At 35.6% G+C, this 22,511-nt stretch overlaps 3 protein-coding genes and 1 long non-coding RNA gene across 9 annotated transcripts; 2 read left to right on the forward strand and 2 right to left on the reverse strand.

Annotated features, from left to right (window-relative positions):
- Positions 1–4: 4 nt before the first annotated feature.
- On the forward strand, positions 5–4,099 carry LOC111454728 (melanoma-associated antigen 2). Of its 2 annotated transcripts, none has more exons than XM_023096246.1 (7): positions 5–210; positions 522–583; positions 704–950; positions 1,819–1,971; positions 2,558–2,663; positions 2,789–2,903; positions 3,801–4,099. In XM_023096246.1, exons 2-7 carry the CDS (start codon positions 536–538, stop codon positions 3,834–3,836), a joined length of 705 nt encoding a protein of 234 aa, XP_022952014.1. In that variant the 5' UTR covers positions 5–210; positions 522–535; the 3' UTR covers positions 3,837–4,099. The 2 variants fall into 2 exon arrangements, with proteins under 2 accessions (XP_022952014.1, XP_022952015.1); XM_023096247.1 differs by having other exon boundaries at positions 526–583.
- Positions 4,100–4,450: 351 nt separating this feature from the next.
- Positions 4,451–7,081, reverse strand: LOC111454725 (5'-adenylylsulfate reductase-like 4). The gene is made up of 4 exons (XM_023096243.1): positions 6,549–7,081; positions 5,971–6,158; positions 5,756–5,880; positions 4,451–5,216 (listed from the first exon to the last, which is right to left on the reverse strand). Exons 1-4 carry the CDS (start codon positions 6,759–6,761, stop codon positions 4,774–4,776), a joined length of 969 nt encoding a protein of 322 aa, XP_022952011.1. The 5' UTR covers positions 6,762–7,081; the 3' UTR covers positions 4,451–4,773.
- Positions 7,082–8,441: 1,360 nt separating this feature from the next.
- LOC111454729 (methyl-CpG-binding domain-containing protein 8-like) lies at positions 8,442–18,339 on the reverse strand. Of its 2 annotated transcripts, none has more exons than XM_023096249.1 (2): positions 17,647–18,339; positions 8,442–8,904 (listed from the first exon to the last, which is right to left on the reverse strand). In XM_023096249.1, exons 1-2 carry the CDS (start codon positions 18,286–18,288, stop codon positions 8,881–8,883), a joined length of 666 nt encoding a protein of 221 aa, XP_022952017.1. In that variant the 5' UTR covers positions 18,289–18,339; the 3' UTR covers positions 8,442–8,880. The 2 variants fall into 2 exon arrangements, with proteins under 2 accessions (XP_022952017.1, XP_022952018.1); XM_023096250.1 differs by having other exon boundaries at positions 17,607–18,339.
- Positions 18,340–18,524: 185 nt separating this feature from the next.
- On the forward strand, positions 18,525–21,431 carry LOC111454017. 4 transcript variants are annotated; one of them, XR_002712344.1, is made up of 4 exons: positions 18,525–18,678; positions 20,231–20,359; positions 20,966–21,132; positions 21,214–21,431. It is a non-coding gene; the product is annotated as an uncharacterized LOC111454017 (long non-coding RNA). The 4 variants fall into 4 exon arrangements; XR_002712345.1 differs by having other exon boundaries at positions 18,534–18,678; positions 20,966–21,139; positions 21,225–21,431; XR_002712347.1 differs by having other exon boundaries at positions 18,534–18,678; positions 20,966–21,068; positions 21,172–21,431.
- The last annotated feature ends 1,080 nt before the right edge of the window (positions 21,432–22,511 follow it).

The raw sequence follows: 22,511 nt of genomic DNA on the forward strand, positions 1-22,511 counted from the left end.
TAAACAAAAAGGAGAAGAAAAGAAGAAGAAAGCGCGCTCACCGCCCCCAGGTCGAACTGCGCGGGAAGATGCCGAGGTCTTCAAACCTTGGAGGTTTCTGAAGCTTCTCTAAAATTCCGACATCACTTTCGCCGGAAGTTTCAAAGATTTCCCGTCGCTCTTTTCAGCGCTTGAATTCTCCTTTTTATCTTATCGTCGGCTTAGTCCGGGGTAAGCTATGGAATTACTTCAGTTTTATTATCAATAGTCTCTCATGTTTTGTCAATATTGTCTATTAGAATCACTTTTCATCCTCGATCAAGCCCAACCTATCTGTTAAAATCGTTTTTGTTGATATATATATATATATATATATATATATATATATATATATATATATATATATATATATATATATATATATATCGATATATAGTGATTTTGGAAATCCACCGTTGTTCTGTCATGACTTCAGTTGTTGATTTCGATTGCATATGTTCATTTGACCTCGAATTGATTTTTGATTTTCGTTTTATTGTTAGGGAAATTGTTGAGTATGGCAAGTTCAGGAGATTATCTTTCCCAGATTGACATTTCGAACGAGGTATGAGATTGTTCTCTCTGCATAAAGCCCTGTATGACTATTTGGAAATCGAGGGTTTGCTCCTTGTATCGCCCTCGCATGGTTAATATTTCTGATTCCGAAACCACTTTTAATCGATAGGAAAAGGACAAGCTCGTGGCGGAAGTTATCCGCTATATCATATTCAAAACTCATCAAAATTCTGGATGTCCCATCAAAAGGGAAGAGCTTACTCAGATCGTAACAAAAAATTATAGGAATCGAGGATTGCCGGCTATTGTGATAGAAGAAGCTAAAGAGAAGCTGTCAAGCATTTTTGGTTATGAGTTGAGGGAACTTCAAAGAGCACGGCCTTCATCCACTGCCCAAGGGCACCCTCCTCAGCATAGTAAGAAGTGATCTAACTTATTATCTTACTCTTGATTATTACGATCGAGATCTTCAGACGTCGGTCCAACTCCCATTTATTCACGTTATCTTACTGCAATCCTAGTTATCAGAATTTTTGTAGATATGACTACTGCAAGTCACCGCAGGTTTCTTTTAACAAACAGTACAGGGTTATGGTTCAGTCTTGTCATGAGTCGAAGCATAAAAATTTTAAGAATGAGCTAACCTTTTGCAACTTTAGTATAGAAGTGTCCAACTAATGATCTTGTCAGTGGAACAAAATGTTCTTGTGGGTGACGGGTCCTTAGGGTGAGAAATTCATTTATTCTAGTAATGTTATTGTTATTACTCCAATCCGTGAGCTGTGCACATGCTTTATATTAAATGTGGTTCATCGATCATTTTATTACTTATGCTACGCACTCCTATCTCAAGAACCATATATGTGAAATAGCATGTTTTCGAATTTATTCTCATCTCAGAAACTGCGTACGCCTAGGTTTTGGTTCATTCTTCAAAATAAACGTCTGATGTATCTGATATACAATCCTCTTTATTCATTGCATCGAAATAGAACAACTGGAACATGAGGGCTGGCATTTTTTTAGCATGAAAGTTGTGGCTATGGGTTGTAGAAAGTCATACTAAATTCAATGGATGTACAGACTGCTGAATGTGGTTATTTGGTTACAAATTTTCTTAGTCGCTGAATAAGCTCTCATTTCGTCAAGAACTAGGATCTGCTGTATGCTTCATGGCTTGCCATTAATATTCCAATTTTCGGGTTACTTCCATCTGACATGGCTTACTGCAAAACTATATCGTTATTGGATCTTGCTTTAACTCTTGTCACTACATGCCTTCAGATGTTGTAGATTCAAAATCCTATGTTCTCATAAGCAAGCTTCCTGCGGAGGTTTATAGAAAGTATGTTGAGGATGTCGATACTGCACACGTGACTGGTTTTAATTTTGTTGTAGTTAGTATTGTACATCTGGCTGGAGGCAAAATTCCTGAAGGTTAGCTCTATGGCTGTAGTTTCTTAATCCAATGCATACTTGGTAGATTTAGAGTGATAGAAAGCCAGCTTACACATCAAATGAATTTCATTCATAAACTTTTTCTTTCATCTAATTTTGGAGACACTAATTGTAACTCAAGCCCACCGCTAGCAGATATTGTCCTCTTTGGGTTTTCCGTTTTGGACTTCTCCTCAAGGTTTTACTGTTTTAAAAATCTTGAGGGGAAGCCCAAATGGGAAAGCCCAAAGAGGACAATATTTGTTAGCGGTGGGCTTGGGCCGTTACACTAATTTAGTATAATTTAGTACATTACCTAGAGAAGATGTTGCTTATCAGATAGTTATACTAAGTTTTATACCATATTAACTGACTAAAAAAATATTTCAACGAGTTTCTTAGAGCAAAAGTTCCAATTTTTTTGCTTCTCTTTCATCTAATCTAGTACATTACTTTGAAAAGATGTTGCTTATCAGATAGCCATGCTACATTTATGCAATATTGATCGACTCACAATGTTGCAAAGAGTTTCTTAGGGCAGAATGCCATTTTTTGCTTTATAATGGAACCTGGCAATACACTGCAGAAAGCCTTTGGCATCACTTGAGACGAATGGGGTTGTCTGAAAATGATGAAAAACATCCAGTCCTTGGCAACATCAAGGAGGCAGTAGAGTTGCTTGTCCAGCAAAGGTCAGTAAACTCTGTACTATATGCTTGGTAACTGCAATTGAGCAACTTCAACATAATTCGATGACGATAGAAGATACTGGAAAGACGGGTTTACAGGTTCATCTTATGCTTGCCGTGCTTTGTAGATATCTGCAGAAGGCCAAAATAAATGGTCCTGATGGGAATATCACGTTCTACGAGCTTGCTGAAAGAGCTATAGATGGACCAGTTAGTGAAAAGATTAAAGAATATGTAGCACAGGTATGCAGCTTGTCTATATGTTTATATAGTGATGGATGAATATGTTGTTTTTAGTACAAATAAATGATAATCTTGTAGCATAAAATCTCATAAAGTTGCTAAATTTAAACTTATTATTTGCTTACTTTGGAAGAAGATTAAATGAACACGAGGAATAGAATCCCATAATCGTATTGTCGTGCATTTTAGATCATGTGCCGAAAAATATACAGGATGTCTATCAATAATTAGTTTTGCGTAATTTCTTAAGTAGCATAAAAATTGTGCTTAATATGGATGGTTGGATGGACGAATCAATGCTACCATGAATGATGGAGCCCATCTTCTGAAGGATTCGCTGTTTATCTGTCTGGAGTGATATCTGTCTGGTTTCTGTTGAATCTAGTTTGCTTTCAGCTTATCATTGCATGTTTCTAATAATTGTGCTTCGACAGCATCAGATCATAGCTTCACGCATTCGACTTAGTTTCTCCTATTCCAAGCTGTCTTTTGCTGCTACAGAATGTCCAAGCATATTATAATTTAGAGTCAAATAGCATAACTTTACGATTCTTTTAACTAAGTTAACCACATGCCAACCTTTCAGTCCAGCTTGCTGATGATTTGGGTTTGTGAAGTTTCAAGATAAAGAGTTATATGTTTTTTTTGGGTGTGTTTTAATCTTTTTATACATGTGAACAGCCGCTACTTTATGCGTTACGGCTTTATTATCATCATCACTAACAATCAAGAATATGAACTTACAAACAACTTCTTCCTTCATCATATTGGCTGGCCCATATTAATGTTTTTAAGATTTGATATTATTACATTAGAAGATTGTTTGTTAGAAAAAAAATTATTCACGCAGTACGAATATGGCTATGAATTTGCTGACTATCATATCCCTTCTCCCAGATCGTCAATAAAAATGTTACTACAGAAGAGGGCTGACTATTGTCTCAACATTGCCTCTAGCTAAATTAGTAGTTATGTTGGATCTTCCAAGGATCTTGATGACCTCAAACTTCGCAAGGTGTGTTCAGGTTGGTCATTTTGAATTGAATGTAATTAGTCTACATGTATATCTGATACTTCAATTCCAATTGAATAGATTGGAGTTGTATTTATTGCATTAAATATTGTATGTTACTGCTATTTAATATTTTAGGTGAGTTGGGGTAAGAGCCCATCACGTTCATTCTTCAATTACACATTCTTCAATTACACATCTAGCTCTATGCCCATCTTTCTCTTTACTCATCTTTCTCTTACTCGAGTGTCACAATTGCTTTATTAAATTGCATCATAGAAGCATTCACTTGGGGCAAATTACTGTCGAATTGAAGTCTATCCTCAATATAGCTAGTGAAAGTAGCTAGGAATTGGTTGTCTGACCTGATTCGAGTCGGCTAGGGGAAGTTGCTATTCCTTTAAAAGGATCAACCAATTTGGTCTCACCGTTTGTCTATGGCATTTGAGATCGAATTCGTTGCACGATGTTACGAACATAAGGTTTTGGACACAACAACTTCCAGTTAGCAGTTCAAAGTTGAAAAGAAAAAGAATAGAATGAACACTAATTTAGAACCTACCATAGATGATTGTGGGGGCATTTGCAGTCGCAATAGCAAGAAGTTACACATAAGGGAGGGAAAGTCTGTTGGTTATTCCTATGCACAAATTGGGTTCAGGCATCGTTTGAAAATGCGTAACAAATTTTGAACTAACATTCTACAACAAGAAAAAATAAAAAATAAATGGATTAGGACGAGTATCCTTGCTTTACCTTCGTCGTCGTTCACAAGATGTCGAACCCAAAAGCTACTCGAGGCTCTAGAATGGAAATTTCTACAGCTCACCATGTCGTTGATGCACATCGACAACATTCTTACTGGCACACTCTGCTACTAGAGCTTGCATCGCCTATAGAAACTGTGGCAAAAGACTTGGCCCATGCCCTGGCATTCATGGCACCTCCTTGTAAATTGCTTCTCTTGCAAGGATCCTTGAAATGGCTAAATAACTGAACTGCTCCTTTCAGGCACGTCAAAGGTCGTTCCCACAAGGTTCCCAATCTCAGGTTCCTAAGGTGCCTTTGCCAAACATATTGAGCATAGACCAAAAGAGTTGGAAAGAAGATGTATATCAATCTCATAAACACAAACGCAGTAGCTAGAGCCAAATACGTTTCTTCCCGAAGTAGATTTTCGGGAGACCTTGCCCATGAGAATGGGCAATTTTCCTGCTCACTGCTATCATCATGCTTCTCCTGATTCCATACTTGTTCGATTCTATCTGGCGATATTTGGTCCAGTGATGCAGTTTGAATGCCTATAATCAACCATGACCACCAATATCAAATAATAGAACTAAGTTCTAACAATATAACTGTTAAGATTCTTCATCACATATTCAAATACTATTACTGCATATTAAACCAACATTAATGTCTTCAACCACTTGCACTATTCGTCGGGGTTCGTAGCTACTTGTTAAAGCGCTACTTGTTAAAGCTTCCCTGGTTCATCCAATATGTCGATGTCCTACGATGAAGGGGGCCTCAAAACAGCACATGACTAAAACAAATAATAAGACTCAGAAAAAAAAAAACCTATTACATGACAAACTAAAAAACACGAAACTCCATTACAAATCGATTATGCAAAGAGAAGATGTTCAAGAATCAAGATTCAGCGCTTTAATTGAATTCACACAAGATAGAAAATATTATCAGCAACCTAAATTGATTTTGAGCAATTTGAGTATCTCTTAGGCAAAAAATGCTACACAATTTCAGTTCTTCTTAAGAATTCAAAACAAGTATTCCTTTCATGGAAGCAAAATTTAGAGGAAGCATAAAGAGACCATACCAGTAACATCATTATAGAATGCAGCAAGAGAAGGGAGCGTTCGAGAACCGTAGTAGCGAGCACGCATTGTAGAATTTAAAAGGAAAAGGGTAGGAAAACCATGGACCCCATACTTAGAGAGTATGCTGCAAGAAAACATGAATTATGTTCACATAAAGTAAACATGATACGACCATAGAATGCCAAATTGAAGAAGTGAAAGTTCAATATGAAACCTTGGCCTAACAGCTGATTCTTGGATTGCAAAATGCGGGATCGAAGGGTATAAAGACGATAGTATCGAAAAGCTTGGCCTAAAAGACTTGGAGAACTGGCACCAAGATGCATAGAAGAGCACTGCAACATATTCATAGCGGTTCTTATGTACCATATTCAGTGCCATTTGTAAGGAGGCCTCATCTCCCTTAAATCATAGCAAAAACAAATAGTTAAGTTACCCACACAATTATAACAGCCTCCTATACCCAAATTCATGTAAAGATCAGAATTCCCAATTCTTTTAGTGGCAAAACAACAAAGATAACAGAAATGAACTCAAAAACAGAGCCCAAAATGCTTAGGATCCGTAGAACTCAAACCCTTAAACAGTTAAGGGGGCTCCCAAACAAATTAACATCAACAAAATTGACTACAGAGCCAGAAAACATGTCTCAATATTCTGAAAAAGCTGAAATTGACCACAAAACTTGGACCAAAATTAAACAAAAGAGACCCTCAAACGTCAAGGATCTTAACGACAAACAATTTCAGACGAATCATAGAAACAGAAATGGAAAAATAATAAGAAATTTACCTCAGAAACGCCAATGAATTCATAGTGTCCATGCTGTCCGTCAATGGGGCAGTACGAGTTCCAATCCCTAAAACGAAAGATCGTATCCAGAAAAGATTCAATAGGACACGAAAGGCCTGAATGCAAAACCCTAACCGAGTCGGCGGACGACGCTTGCCTTCCCAGCATCACGATCAACAGAACAATTCCCCTCACGCAGAACCCGATCCTCATAATAATCACAAAATTAGAGAAATGGAGAAGGAAAAACAAAAAAAAAAACGGAATCAAAGAGGCAACGGAGGGCGGAAATCAGAGAAGCGCATTTTAATGGCGAGAAACGAGATCGAGCGGCGAGAATGGGAGGATCTGATGGGGGAGAAGAAGCGAATTTTTGTTGAGAGGAAGCGAATTCTAAAAGGGAAATCGAGGGTTAATGGCCATTGAAGGTGGGTGGACCGAACCTAAAGATAACGAAACGAAGGCGGTGCGCACTGAAGCACTGCTTGCTTTGGAAAGGAAGACCGTCTGTCATCTCTCTCACTCTCTCGCTCCTCTTCCTTAACCTTTCCCTCTCCGAATTATTTATTTATTATTATTATTTTCTTTTCCTTTTTAGTCGCCACTCAAAATTTAATATGATTTAGTTATAATTTATATAAAAATAGTTTGAGGGCGATTTACGAGGTTTAACAAAATCATAATTAGATTAAAATATAAGGAAGTTGAACCAATATTGTTTGAACTAATATCTATATTAGATTTTGAAACAAAATCATTAACGTTAATATGAACTGTTTACCTATCCGGTGGCACCTAGGTCCTGACATAAGGTTAGAATTCTAGATTTTTTAGAGTGATAACTCACTAATGGCTCGAGCTCCCTTCGGAAGGGGGCCTTGTTTACCTTCTACCTAAGCTGTGTAAGAAAGGCTCAAAGCTAATCCTGGGGAACCTTGAAACTTCATAGGATCTTTCTGTCCAAGTGTAGGTAGCAAGATTGTATCTTGGCTTGTAGGTCCTATCACAACGTTAGAATTCTAGCTCTTTCAGAGTGGTATCTCACAGATAGCTTGGGCCCTCGTAAGGGAGCCTTCTTTGCCCTCCACCAAAATTGCACAGGAAAGGCCCAAAGTCAATCCTAAGGAACAGTGAAGTTCTTTGCCCTCCACCAAAGTTGCACAGGAAAGGCCCAAAGTCAATCCTAAGGAACAGTGAAGTTTCCCAGGATCTTTCTGTCTAAGTGCAAGTAGTCTGCATCTTCATAGACATGTATATTTCATCAAGCTTATCTCCGAGACCGTGCTTAAATCATTACCTTTCATGCGGGTCAAAACTGACCCGACAAAGAATTTTCTTATCTATTAAATATTTTTTAAATTATGCTCTCGTAAAAATTGAAAAAGAGAATTAGAAATGGAATGGATAATCAAATCTAATATACTTTATTTAATCCTTAAAACATGATTATTATTTTGATTTTTTTTTTTTATTATTATTATTATTTTTTTGCATAAAATTTATTGGAAAAAAGGCTGACAATTACACAAGGTCAATGATGGAAATTACTTTTTAAAAAATAATGAAAATTTACCCATAGCACTTGTGAGTGCTTTGACTTTATTTTCTATTAAAAACAAACTATAGTAAAATAAACATATTCTTTTATAATAAAAAAAATTTGAAACTTATCGAAATATGTGTAATAAGATCATTCAAATATACGACCTATTAAAAAAATTAAAAGTAAAGTTACGAGCTAATACTTAAAATAGACAATATCATACCATTGTGAAGATTCATAATTTCTAACATATTTATAACCTTTAATCATGCAAGCAAAATAACGAGATAATAGCATAGTAATATAATGGTAGAAGATTTAAAAACGACTCCACCAACAAAATTCATGAGTGTCCGTCCAATTGGGTCAATTCAAGCACCCTAGCTAATAATACTTTTTGAGTATAAACCTTGTTACAATTACATCCTCAAATTTGCTTTCAACACTTAAATGGTTCGAGCGAAGAAATCGTCCAACTAAAAACGAATTTGGAATGATACTATTCACAGTATTTTTCCTACTTAGAGTGACAAAATTGTAAGCTAACTCCAACAATAAGCAGGAAGATGTGTAAAAAAAAGAACCAAATGTCTACATAATTGAGTATCTGCATCAACTTGTGTACAAGATCTCGTCTCGAAAGCAAAAGTTTCCAGCCGATACCATCTGATACCATCTCGAAACCAATCGACCATCAAATCATTCTCCTTCATCAGCTAGGTTAATCGTGTTCAATTGTCTAAAAAATCTATACAGTTCAGCTTAGTCTACATCACTGCCATCGTTTGCCTAATCTTCTAAAGCACTAAGATCCTGCAATGCAATTAAGCAACAGTAAGATTATGGGGGAAAATAGACTAAAAATAGAACTCTTAAAATGGATAGGATTCGCAAACAATAAGAATGGTAAGAAGGATTCTATTTTATCATCAATCAAATCAATTCAATCACAGTTCCTAAATGAATATATCTCTTTAATTTGATTTAGATGCTTCGTATTTCTCGAATACGCAATTCAATTGATGGAATTAAGATTGATATTCCAATCTTTCCTCTTCGAACGTAATAATTTGACCCCATAAGTGGGACCACCACTTCATAGCATGTTGCCACCAAATCCAGAACCCCATATTTCTTCGAGAGAATCTCCTAATTGTTCCAGAGCAACTAGAAAGAGATTCTCTAGTGGAATACCTATCCAAAAGTTTTCACAACTCAATCATATATAATGGAATCATAAAAAATTTGACATTTTCGAACTCCCTGTAACTCACTATAAGCTCGAGAAACAAAGAGAAGATGTATATGAACGAGATAAGAAGGAACAATCCATCAATCTCTATTGTCCAAAGCATTTTTCATTTGTGGATGGATTATAGGCGAGTATAAATAGTCAAGAATTTCACTAGTGGTAATGAATCAACGAGTTTGAAGAAACAAGTAATTGTATATTGTCTTAAATGCATAGAGGCACTCATATAATAAACAATAAATCATGTCTAAATAACATCGAAGAAGATCTGTTAACGTAAAACAAATTGTTTCTAGCAAACCAATATCAATGAAGTTTAAATTCTACGCAAGGTACACGAACAAAAACAAGTCATGACATGAATGCCATGGATTAAAACAGTTTTGTAATCACATGCTTGCGACAAAAAGGATTCATCCATCAAATTGAGCAATTAATAGTAACTTGTTCTACTTGGTAATTGGATCCGCAATCCTTTCTCATGGCATATAAGAGCCACCATGATCCTAGAAAGAGTCGAAATATCTCAAGAGAGAGGGGATTAGGCCCTGACTCGGGGTCGGACAAGATTCCTGATTGAGCAAAAAAACCTATGGAGTCACGTCGAGTATAGTATAGCTAAGTAGGAATTCCTCAGGGCATATTATGGTTTTTCGCCGGAAACTATTCTAGGAGAAGTTCGAATACATTTCGAAAGTAGAATCTTACTGAATTCACTCACATTAGAGGTGATTCTTGGCTTGGGTTCATATATCAATGAGACTTTCATAACATCTCTCCAAAGAGTTTCCTTTTCTAGCACAAACATCGAAATCCATTTGCTATCAAGTCCCCCAAGCACAAGTTTATTTCTTACTAATAATGCGATTGCATTCATAAAGAATTAGCCCCCTCCCATACAGAAGTCTCTAGGACATAAAATATCATAAGCTAAAAGTTTGAAGAGAGACAAATAATAAATGGGCTCCCCTTGGAATGAAAGCTAGCCAAGATATTCATGTTATCAAAATAATTGTTCTAATAAATCTTATCCATCTTTTTTACTTCATCTAGCTAAAAGTTTGAAGAGAGACAAATAATAAATGGGCTCCCCTTGGAAATCCAAGTCTTCTTCCATTTAGTTCCTTAGGCAAAGACTCACTCTATAACACATTACCAAAATGCATATAAAGTAGGATGTCCATTCAAAGAGACCCACAGATAACTGGAGAAGCTTTTCTTACTCATGACCTAGTATAACAACCCTCTCTATTAATCCATGTGAGATCCCCGGGGAACTAAACATTCGTTATAAGGAGATGAAAATCTTTCCCTAGTAGATGTGTTTTAAAACCGTGAGGCTGACGACAATACGTAAAGGGCAAAAACAGACTATATCTTCTAGCTTGAGCTGTTACATTATTACTAGCAATAGAGAAACCAAAGATGATTAATGTGCAAACCTGAATCCTTTTGAAACTTTCCTAACAGTTCCTTCCCATTAGAACCTTTTCTTCCTCTGTTGTGGTACATAAAATCACATGATATGCTTTTCTTCCTAATTCAACTAAAAAGATGGGCCACGGGGTAAGAAAGAAAGGGAGAAGAGGATCTCTGACTGAAGCATGCATCTTTTATCTAGAATCTCTAGTCATAATGATGGAAAAATTTGTAGAAAAGATACAATTATATACCCTCAACTCATATTCAAAACATTTACCTGCATAATTCTTCTTCACTTCTGGTCTTTTATACATTTATAGGTAACAGCATCTAGAACTTGCTCTATTTTTCTCCTCCTAAAAAGCTATTTTTCTCCTTCTTTGTCGCCTAATCTAGCAATTAATAGAGAAAACACCCGAACCTCATTGGCCAATAATCACTCACATTGGCCACATTGCTTTTGTTTGGAATTGAACAAAACTCATTTATACATGCTTCTCCTTTTTTTTTTTCCTTCTTTTTTTTTTCTTTTTTTGTTGTTGTTGAATAAGGAACACAAGTTTTTTTAAAAAAACAATTCTTGTTTCTTGTTCTCTCAAACTTTAAATTAAAGAAAAAAAAGATCAAGTTTTCTATGGGAAAAAAAAAAAACAATCAAAGTATTATGTTAAATATAAATTTTAGCATTTATTATGCATATTATAAGTAAAAAAATGAAGAAATAATTTTTTTTTTATTCGTGTTTTTCAAAACTAGAAACAAGAAACATAAAATATGTCTAAAATTTGCATATAATTAATTACATCAACCAGGTCATAGACTAAACTCATTTAGACATATGGGACCAACCAATCAGAAGTTTGAATACTCACCTCACAAATTGAGAGAGAACACTTTCCTATTTCCAAAATTTTAAAATTTTAAAATAAAAAATTATTTTCTTTTATTTATTCATAAGAGAAACAATCGAATTTAAAGAAATAAATATAACATAATAATTTTGAATGTTTTGAGTTTAAAAAAATATTTTTTATTTTTTTTATATAAAATTTAGGAGAATACAACCATCATGTTGGACATCCATTAGTTGAGGTGTGTTCAAGCTATAACTTGTACATCATGGACATCAAACAAAAAAAACACAAAAAAAAGGAAGAAAAAGAACACAAACACAATTATCAAACATAACTTTGCTTCTTTTTCAATAAAAATAATTACCCAACACATTTTTGTTTTTCATTTCAAAAAAATAGGAAATAAAAAATTGAAAATAGAAGATAAAAGAAACAAGGAGCAAAAACGTTTTATGACTTCATACCTTCACCGTGGAACTATGATATCATCTGTCTAATCCTACTACATTTAGTTGACGCCTTAAACCTTAGGCATGTGGTTTATCCTGGATTAAACTCATTCCCTCTGTACCTTTTTTAACATTTATACGGCCCTTTTCGACCACTAGGTCGAACTGTGGTAGTTGAAATAATAGTGAACTATCGTCCAATAAAAGATAAAGGAGAGATGTTGCTAGGCTAGATACCCTCACTTCTATCTAGGAATGTTCTTTTTCCCATGGGGACTATGTTCAAATGGGGCGAGAGACTTGGGAGGGACCAAGGAGGGAGGAATTCCAATCTGACTCACGCAATTTTTCCACGAGAAATTCCGACTTCAATTCTTGCAAAATAATAGAAATTTTTGCACTGATAGAGAATCGAAAGGATGGCGTGGATGAAAATGGGCGGGCAAGGGGAAGTCATCCCATCCTTGCCTCGCCTCATACTGTTACTACCATCGTAATTTAGTAAAGGTAGTTGGTGCTATTATGGTGGGGAAAGGTCATCTTTCTAAACCATCAAAATGTTATGTGTAGAAGCACTATAAATGAACAAATTTAACATCTAAGGTCAAGAATAAGTCAATAGCTAGGTTGATTGAAACCAGAGTATTGAAATAAAAAATATATTAAAGCTTGAACAATAAGAAAATATGGTATTATGTTGAAGTAACCTCTAAGCTCAAAAATAAACAAACAAAAAAAAGTTATTAACCTTCAACCTCTCTTCTACAAGAAATTATTCCAACATTAGCTGACATTTATATTATTTGATAAAGAAGAAACCAAATTTAATGTCCCTAAAGTTTAGAGGAACAGGCATGTTGAATAATGTTAAATCCAACATGTGAGGTGGAGATTTGAATCTCCTTACCTCTCTGGTGAAAATACCATACGTTAACTAATTGAGTTATGCTCAACTGGTATAGTAAAATTGAATCTCCTTACCTCTCTGGTGAAAATACCATACGTTAACTAATTGAGTTATGCTCAACTGGTATAGTAAAATTGAATCTCCTTACCTCTCTAGCAAAGATACCATACGTTAACCAATTGAGTTATGCTCAACTGGTATAGTAAAATTAACGTAGTTGTTCTTAAATGTTGAATCCAAATACCTTAGACATCTAGATCCTCAAACTTCCTAAAGACCTATAAATGGGATGTTCTTGAATATTACTATAGTGAGTGTCCAATTGACATAATAAGTGTCCATGCCTTGGTTGAAAAGCCTTGCTATAATCTAAATAGAGTATGTCTATGCTTTATACAAAAGCCACTTTTGTGAAAGCACTAAAGGGTAATTCTAACCTCAATGCTTGATCTAGACACCACAGATTGTTCATCATGTGAAGTTCAAATTACCTCATAAAATATCATGATTTTCAATATTCCTTTTTATTTTTATTTTTTATATCACACATATCTAATCAAACTATATAAATGCCAAACATCCAACTACGAAAATGTTTGAGCCCAGCCACAAAATCAGACAGATAAAAAGAAACACGCAAACTCAACAACAAAACATCTAAAACCAACTAAAAAACACCCAATCTAAATAAAGAACCAATATCCATAAAAATAGTCTATTCATAGCAAGCAACAAATCTTCATTAAAATGTTATAACTTAAGTATTTGTGAGTATTAATTTGACAATTTATTTATTATAAGATTTAATTTGATAAAATTGAAAGTAATTAGGGTAAGAAAAAAACGAATATTTCCTCTTTTTTACTTAATTTAATTAACTATTTGAACAAAATATTAGTTGATTGTTAAATTATTGACTAATTTACTCCACTCAATCTTACATTGTCATTTAATACAAATGAATTAAATTCTAAATTTACTTTTTATGCTTCATTGTACATATTATTTGTTTTAATTAATTCAAGTAAATTTTTTTAATAAGAATATAAGTAATTTTTTTTAATAAGAATATAAATAATTTTTTTTATAAGAACCTAAGTAAATTTTGGGTGTAAATAAATTTTAAAATAAATAAGATTGTCAAAAGTTTTGCCTGACACTGATTGTTATGTACTCATTTTCCTAAGGTCAAAAATTCAAATATCCATATCTCATATTTGTTATTAAAAAAAAATGACCCCTAAAATAATTTTAGGGGTTATCTCAACAACCAAATGCAGTAACATTAGATTGTCCCCCGACAAAAATCAAAGTGCATACAAGATAATTTAAACCCTCTCAAAATATTTACATAAAAAACCCACTAAGAGGTGCCTATGAACATAACATGTTATTTTATCAAGTAACATGCTATTATCAAGTAGGATCAATTGTGTCTGGTCTAATTTTCCAATGTGAATAATTTAGCATGTTGGGATTTTCCACCCATTTTTTTAATCTTTTATCGTGCATATTTTACTCTCTTCTTTTATAGGATATTTCCATCCTTTTTTTCTTTTTTTTTCTCTAAATAGTCGTGGGCCCGTATCATTTGTTTGGGAGATTTCATCTATTATTATAATTATTGTCTTTTCTCAATCTTCTTTTTTTTTTTCCTTGAGTTCTTAAGCTTCAATTAAGATAGGTTAGTTCATCGATTAAAGTAATTCAACTTTTCATCCCGGCACGCTTCCCAAGATGCCCCGAGTGCGGTCTTTGCGGGTCCAAATTCCAAACATCGCCTGAAATTCTTTTACAAAATGTAGGACCCCATATTGAACACCGACGACGCTGACACTTGGCATAAGACAAAAGATGCGTAGTTCCTACTTCCTAGACAGTTGACACCCACCTCTAAAATCACAGATATAACTCAGCCTAAACCAGTTTATTCTAATCCATTCCAACCTCGAATCTGGTGCACCGAAGGAAGTAACAAGATTTTAGCAGTAACTTTTCCACGGATTTCAAGGGCATCCGTTTCATTTTCGAAGAAGCACAATATTTGGTCCCAATCGAAATGTACTATTGTAAGTTAGTTCCCCAACTAGAAACCGCCGCAAGTACTTTCGATAAGTGCCACATTTTCCTTGCACAAACAACAAATTACCAAACTCCCTTTCCTGCCAACAGGAAAATCTTAACCCACTTCAATGGTGAAGGCCTTCCGTTTTTGTCACACCCTCCCCTCATAAAGAACCACATTGCCACTCTTTTTCAGACCATCACAGAACTCTAATTATGCAGTGATTAAAAATTACTGTCTCCAACTCATTCGATCACTTATTACTATTTAATTTTTAAAATAACTTAAAACATTTTTTTATTTACCCTCTAAACCACCTCAGGTTGGCCTTGTCTCAATCTATCCATTTGGCCGGCATATCAATCAATTTCTGGTCTCCCTGAAATGGGGCAGTCTTAACGACAATATATGTAGCTCATCACTATTAACCCTCAAATAAAACACAAGAATCATACAAATTTTTCTTTAAGAAGCCACGATTTCACAATCTTCCTCTCCGAATCCTTTTGGAATGCTTGAAGTTAGACTCCCCTATAAGATAAAACTTATGAAAGTCTGAGCTACAATCCTGCAACCAACCATTACATATCTTCCTTGTCCAAATCCAAAGTATTGTTTATTAGTTATTTGACTCTCATCTTCCTGCTTCACGAAGAGATTTCCTCTGTTACACCAAAGGAACTATAGTGAACTAGATTAATCATCCCAAAACTATACCATGTTTGGCTTTTTTCTCGGTCCAAATAGTAGTCTAACAAAAATAAAAATTATTATGAAATAAAATAGGCAGTCTTAATCACCCGTGATTGTAGCACAATCTTAACCGGCCTTAATTCCGCCTAGAGTTAATGAATTTGTTTTCTAAGGATTACAGCACATAATTTACATCCCATTGATACATCAATCTCATCATATCACACGTGGAGCCAGTACTAAAGTAAGAATATGACAGGAGGCTAATAACTTGAGGATGACAAAATTGGTTAACCTTTTTTTTTTCTTCTTCTTTGTATGAAGAAAATCTCTCAGCTACTCACCTTTCACTAAATTTTTAAATGGACTAATTTGATATATGACTGAGGCTTTTGTCAAACCCAGCTAAAACTATAATTGAGTTCAAGAAAATGTGGGTGGAGAAATTTGAATCTCTAATCTCTAGATCAAGGATATATGTCTTAACCATTTGACATATTCTTAAATTGACAAACTAAAACTACTTTTTGAATGCATGTTGTTGCATTTTAACGATTATACTTAATATTTGATCGGATGTTATTCCAAGTCCTGCAATTTTTGAAGAAAAATCTGAGCTTCACATGAAGAACAATTCTGAGAGTGGATTGCATAAAGCAGGGACAATTCAAATTTCCAGTACATTCACAGAAGCGACTTCGTAGAAGGTAATAGATATGCTCTACTTCTGGGTGTGTGTATAATATACCGAAAATCTTTTCACGTTTGTGGGCACTCCTTACTCTGTCAATACACTGCAGGAATTACGAAATTATAGGCTACTTTTGTAATGAAGAATCTCGAGTAAAGGGACAACATGGGCACAAAATCTTCCTATTGATGAACTCTTTTGAGAAGAGGGTTGCCTCCAAAAAAAATGGAAGTATAGCTATAAAGAGATATAGCCTTCTTGGAAAAGGAGAATTCAGAACATTAGATTTAGAATCTTTTTCACCTAAGGTTTTCTTCTTCATTAGCAACCTCTCGACCTGATTTTCTCCTCTGCACTACAATGGGAATAAAATAAATAACTACCTCTAGGTTGATTAAATTATTATTATTATTATTATTATTTTCCGACCTACTCTACCATGTGCATACCTTAACTGATCTCATCGGACAACTATTTGATCCTATAATATTTAGTTGCTAAGAAAACTACATCTAACTCTACAACATTTGGTTACCAAGAAAACTCAATTTTAACTCGATAGATTCCGTAGTTTAGTTTGAATTAAAAGCATGCAAATTCAGTAAACTAATAAGTAAAATTTCAGGAAACAAATAAGTAGAAATATGAAATAAATAAATAAAAAAACAAGTCAGGCATTTCGCAGGCAAATATTATCAAAATATATAAATTCAGATGCAGAAGGTCAACAAGTACACCATCGGTAAAAGCAAATGATAAAATAAATACATGCACTTGACATGAAAAAACTTGAGAAAAAAAGTAGCAAATCAAGAACTGATATTCAGGACTTCAAAGCTGCGAGTCATTTAAAGAAAATTCAAGTTTCATTTAATCACAGAGAAGATTATTAACAAAACTTAGTTCGATAAACGAGACTATACTTATTTTTAAAAAACTGAGAAAAGAAAGTCGAAAAACATAAATTAATTCTGAACAATTCAATTTTTACAAAAATAATTTTTAAAAAAAAGATCGAAAATCAAAATACTGTTTCGCATTTTCTTTGTTTCTTCTTTTTTTCCAGAAAAGTTATTTTAAAAAATCTTTCAGTAAAACTTGGAAAATAAACGGAAAGAACATATAAAAAAAATCGAGGACAATCAATCAAATTTAAAGAACGAACAATAACAGTTATCTTACGTATACAGGTAGGTCGAAGCGACCAGGTTCACAGCATTACCATTACGATCTCATCCTCCTCCGCTCGTTTATCGCATCCGCTTATGGAGTTCGCAGCCGCATTTCCATTGCTCTGAGCAAACCGATTACTATCCTTCCGCGGTCGTCCTCGCCGCCGCTTAATCGGAGCGTAACTGCTATCGATGATATCAACAGGAATACTGTGAAAAATCGCGTAGGAAGATTCAGGTACCGATTCATCATAAATGTGGTTAACAAGAACCAGGTCCTCATCTCCATCATCATAGCTGTCATTGACGCCACAATGAGACTCTCCAACGAAGAGCTGCTTGAAGAGAGTAACAATCTCAGCGCTCTCTTCATCGAAGCGGTCAGGGGATTGGGGGCGAATTGTGGAGGAGGAGGAGGAGGAAGGAAACTGAGATTTGCGAGGGGCAAGACGAAGACGAGAATAGGTTTGTTTCCGGCTACCAGCGGACTCGTTGAAGACAGATCGATCAATTTTGGGGATTAGAACGTCGTCGTCGTTGTTGGATTGGGAGATTGAAGACGACGATGAGGAGGAGAAACGAGAGAGACAATAGAGTTCGGATTGGGAGAGGAGACGGAGATCTATGATCGGGAGAGTATTCATGCGGAATCTGTCGTCGGAGGGGGAAGCAACCATAGTTGTGGAAGCCATGGATACGGCATGAGGTCCTGTAAATTGCGAAAAAAAAGGGAGGGAGAGGGAGAGGGAACAACGAAAAGGGAGAAGCGCCACTGTTAAAGGGGATAACCAGTTTCAAACTGGGCCTTGGCCCAACGTATTGCTATTGGGTCGGCCCACACTATTTTCCCATTGGGCCTTATCCTCGAATTATTAAAATAATCGATCTAAAAATATTTAAATAAATAAATACAAATAAATCTACACTCTCTCTTAAAAAAAATATATTTACAGCAGCAGAAGCTTCCAGAATCTTCTTGTCTTCCTCTTACAGTCTCTCCACTAAACCTTTCTAGGGTTCATACTTGTTCCAAGATTTCTGGTTATTGATTTTCACTCTTCTGTCCCTGCTCCATTCTCGAGGTTTATCGATTCTCTCTTGTTTTCCTCTGTTTTTCACTATGTTTCAAATTCGATATGTATTCTGCTGAACCTGAAACTTTTGTTTAGGGATTGTCTTTTTGATTTGGCTTATGACATTGAAAAGATTTGTGAACTTCAATCAATCAATAATGTTATGAGGATTTGCATGTGAATTTGTGTGGTTGTTTACTTTTAGCATAGAGAATGTTCGTCCTTAGTTCTTAGTTATTACTAAACTTAAGTGAAGAACATTTAGTGATTATGCTAAATCTTAGTTGTTTTTTCATTTGGTTTCAAGAGTTTTGGTTTGAGAATGTTTATGGGGCAAGGATTTGTGAGGGTGTTTGTAACTTGTCTACGAAAGATGGAATTGATAAGGGAGATTTGGACGTGAAAGGGGATGATCATAGGTTTATAAGTAAGGAATACATCTCTACTAGTATGAGGCTTTGTGGAGGTTCGTGATTCCCAATATCATACCAGTGTGGAGGTTCGTGATTCCTAACATGATATCAGAGTCATGCCCTTAACTTAGCTATGTCAATTAAAATCCTCAAATGTCGAACAAGGGAATTGAAAGCTTCGAAGGTGTAGTAAAAAAGTGACTCAAGTGTCGAACAAAAGGTGTACTTTGTTCGAGGGCTCCAGAGAAAGGAGTTGAGCCTCAATCAAGGGGAGACTGGTCAAGGGCTCCATAGGCCTCTAAGGAGGCTCTATGGTATACTTTGTTCGAAGAGAGGATTGTTAGTGGAGAGTCCTACATCGACTAATTAAGGAGATGATTATGGGTTTATAAGTATACATCTCCTTTAGCGCTTCAGAGATGTGAGATCCCACATCGGTTGGAGAGGAGAACAGAGCATTCTTACTCTACCTAGTAGACGTGTTTTAAAAGGCTTGAGGGGAAGCTCAAAAGGTAAAGCTTAAAAAGAACAATATCTACTAGCGGTGGGTTTGGGCCATTACAAATGGCATCTGAGTCAGACACTAAGCGATGTGCCAGTAAGGAGGTCGAGCCCCAAATGGGGGTAGACACGAGGCGGTGTGCCAGCAAGGACGTTGAGCCCCAAAGGGAGTGGATTAGAGGGTCCCACATCAATTGGAGAAAGGAACGAGTGCCAATAAGAACGTTGGGCCCCGAAGGGGATAGATTGTAGGATCACACAATCAGGCGGGGAGGAGAACGAAGCATTCTTTATAAGGGTGTGAAAAATTTCTTTAGCAAACACGTTTTAAAAACCTCGAGAGGAATCCTAAACAGGACAATATCTATTAGCGGTGGACTTAAGTTGTTACAAGAAAATTCTTTCTCGGAGTATTCCAATTGTAATTATGAGACTGAACCAAAGCAAAATTCATTGTACCACCTCGTGTGAAGTACAGGATTCCTCTCAGATGGGCCAGTAGAAAAGATAGTTATCTGTAAATATTACTGATGAGGAAGTCCTTTCTTCAGGAAGCTTGACCAAGAGGTCTGTAGATTAGCTATTTTCTCGTCTATTTAGTCGATGTGACCGTCCTCTGAGTATGATCTATAGTTTTTTGTTTACAGGATAATGATGATGTAGGAAGAGAAGATATCATTTCATTCTGACTCTTCCATGTTTGAAGGCATAGAAGATTACTCCCACCACATTGGAGGGATGATTGGGCCAATAAATGCATCTAATATCATACAGGAGTAAGTAAATTTATATTTAGAGCCAGCAAACTTAACTCACAGATCATTGGTCCTCTCACCGGTCCAATATCATGGTCGTCATAGGTGAGATCCCACATCGATTGGAGAGGGGGACGAAACATTCCTTATAAAGGTGCTGAAACCTCTCCCTACTAGATGTGTTTTAAAAAAACCTTGAGGGGAAGTTCAGAAGAAAAAGACCAAAGAGGACAATATCAGCTAGCGGTAGGCTTGGGCTGTTACAAATGGTATAAGAGCCAGACACCTGGTGGTGCACCAACGAGAACGCTAGGTCTCCAAAGAAGGTGGATTGTGAGATCCAACATCGATTGGAGAGGGAAACAAAGCATTCCTTATAAGGGTGTGGAAACCTCTCCTTACCAAACGCATTTTAAAAACCTTGAGGGGAACCTTAAAAGGGAAAGCCCAAATAAGACAATATCTACTCGCGGTGAGCATGGGCTGTTACAGCTTTCTCCACAACAAAACCAATCAAAAAAGATGGAACGTTATTCGTTATTCGTGAATTTACTGAGAGCCTGATCATAAAATTTGTTTATTGCCATGTTATTGTGATCGTTTGCTATACTCTGCTTGTAATATTAGTAACTCTGGCTCAAGTCCATCCCTATGTAGCGAAGGCCATTGTGTCGAATCTCAATATTATCAACCTATTGAAGACTGCAATCATTGGAACAAAAAGCTCTAGGTGGGTACTTGTGGAAGAGAGGACACGGCCTTCTAGAGCTAACATAAACAAGAGTGAACTTGAAGTATATGGTAATGATTTTCTTCTGTTATTGATTATTAAGGTACTTAGGATGAAGTTCTTACATCCCCACTGATATTGTCAGATCACCTGAAGAGACTTGATGATGACGATCCTTCGCCCTCATATAACATGCTACGTGTCACAATTGCACTATTGCAACAGTAGGACAGCGATTGTGTGACATTTGTTCTAACCCAGCGAACATGTCGGCTATGTGAACACTTCGAGGACAATAACGGCGTATGCTCGAGCCTCGGATCATGTTTGAGAGAAATGTACATTTTGGGGCATTTGATAGCATATAACTTGAGTAAGCAACAACGACGACTTTGATAACATATAACCTAGGTAGGAAGATTTGACAACTAGTCACATCCTCGCATGGTACATTTTGGGGCATTTTAGCCCAAGTGGGTGTAGACATGATTTTGTGATTAATCATACCCCCCACATTGAAACAACAACAATATTAATAGAACGAGCATGTAGCCCTGGACAACACATCTTGAAAAAACATGACCAAGGCATCTGACATGTAGTCATAAGCAACACGTCTTGAACAAGCATAATGTTTCATATGATATGGTGCATGCACATGGTATCTTGTCCCCCTCGAAGCTCCTCAACGTCCCTGCACCATGCTTCATCTGTTAATTGATTGGTTACATCGCCCTAAGGTAGTCAAATAATAGTTGAATGATTTGATCTTCCGTTAATTCATTTCTAGTTAGTTTTAGTCGTTGAATATATATAATTGTAAATGATCCAATCTTGTAATGACGAAGGCAGATGAGATTCCATGAAAAAGTTGATAAAGCTTAGCCAAATACAGCAAATGTGATTCTCATATGGGTCATGTACATAGACAAAATAATGGCCCTTCCATTTCCATCAATGTCCTCTAAACCAACTTAGCTAAGCTATTATATTATCAAATAAATTAACTACCAATAATTTCATCATCAAATCATTCAATACCATAATGATTGATCTCGAGTCGATGCCCGAAAACCTAGTGGTTAACGGCTTAGTCTAAATAAATAAATAAATCTCGGTTAGTACTTGTACTTTGAATTAAGAAGTCAAAATTTTAAATTGACATATTGTTGAAAAAAAAATAAAGTCAACTAAATCCCGTCAATTAAAATTTATTTTTATCGATTTAAAGCTTATTATATAACATTTTAAACTCAAATTGTTGTAATTAATGATGTATTAATATTAATATTATTTTAATTTCCAATATCTTAAAAATAATTAAAGAAAATTCAATTCCAAGGTTAAGCGTATCATCTTGTATAAAGGATTGAACTCACGACTATTATAAGCTATAGTATTGAACTCACGACTATTATAAGCTATAGTAAATTATATCGTGCT

The sequence above is a fragment of the Cucurbita moschata genome, unplaced genomic scaffold (genome assembly GCF_002738365.1).
Source record: "Cucurbita moschata cultivar Rifu unplaced genomic scaffold, Cmos_1.0 Cmo_Scf00016, whole genome shotgun sequence".
NCBI classification, from domain to species: domain Eukaryota; kingdom Viridiplantae; phylum Streptophyta; class Magnoliopsida; order Cucurbitales; family Cucurbitaceae; genus Cucurbita; species Cucurbita moschata.

Excerpts from the sequence above, each read along its gene's own strand:
- LOC111454729 (XM_023096249.1), bottom strand. The coding sequence starts at position 18,288 with ATGGCTTCCACAACTATGGTTGCTTCCCCCTCCGACGACAGATTCCGC. Across the intron at positions 8,905-17,646 it reads AGGAGGATGAGATCGTAATG|GATCTTAGTGCTTTAGAAGA; the intron begins GTAATGCTGTGA and ends ATTGCATTGCAG.
- LOC111454725 (XM_023096243.1), bottom strand. The coding sequence starts at position 6,761 with ATGAGGATCGGGTTCTGCGTGAGGGGAATTGTTCTGTTGATCGTGATG. Across the intron at positions 5,881-5,970 it reads GAATCAGCTGTTAGGCCAAG|CATACTCTCTAAGTATGGGG; the intron begins GTTTCATATTGA and ends GTTTTCTTGCAG. Across the intron at positions 5,217-5,755 it reads ATTCTATAATGATGTTACTG|GCATTCAAACTGCATCACTG; the intron begins GTATGGTCTCTT and ends GGTTGATTATAG.
- LOC111454728 (XM_023096246.1), top strand. The coding sequence starts at position 536 with ATGGCAAGTTCAGGAGATTATCTTTCCCAGATTGACATTTCGAACGAG. Across the intron at positions 1,972-2,557 it reads TGGAGGCAAAATTCCTGAAG|AAAGCCTTTGGCATCACTTG; the intron begins GTTAGCTCTATG and ends AATACACTGCAG. Across the intron at positions 2,904-3,800 it reads TTAAAGAATATGTAGCACAG|ATCGTCAATAAAAATGTTAC; the intron begins GTATGCAGCTTG and ends CCCTTCTCCCAG.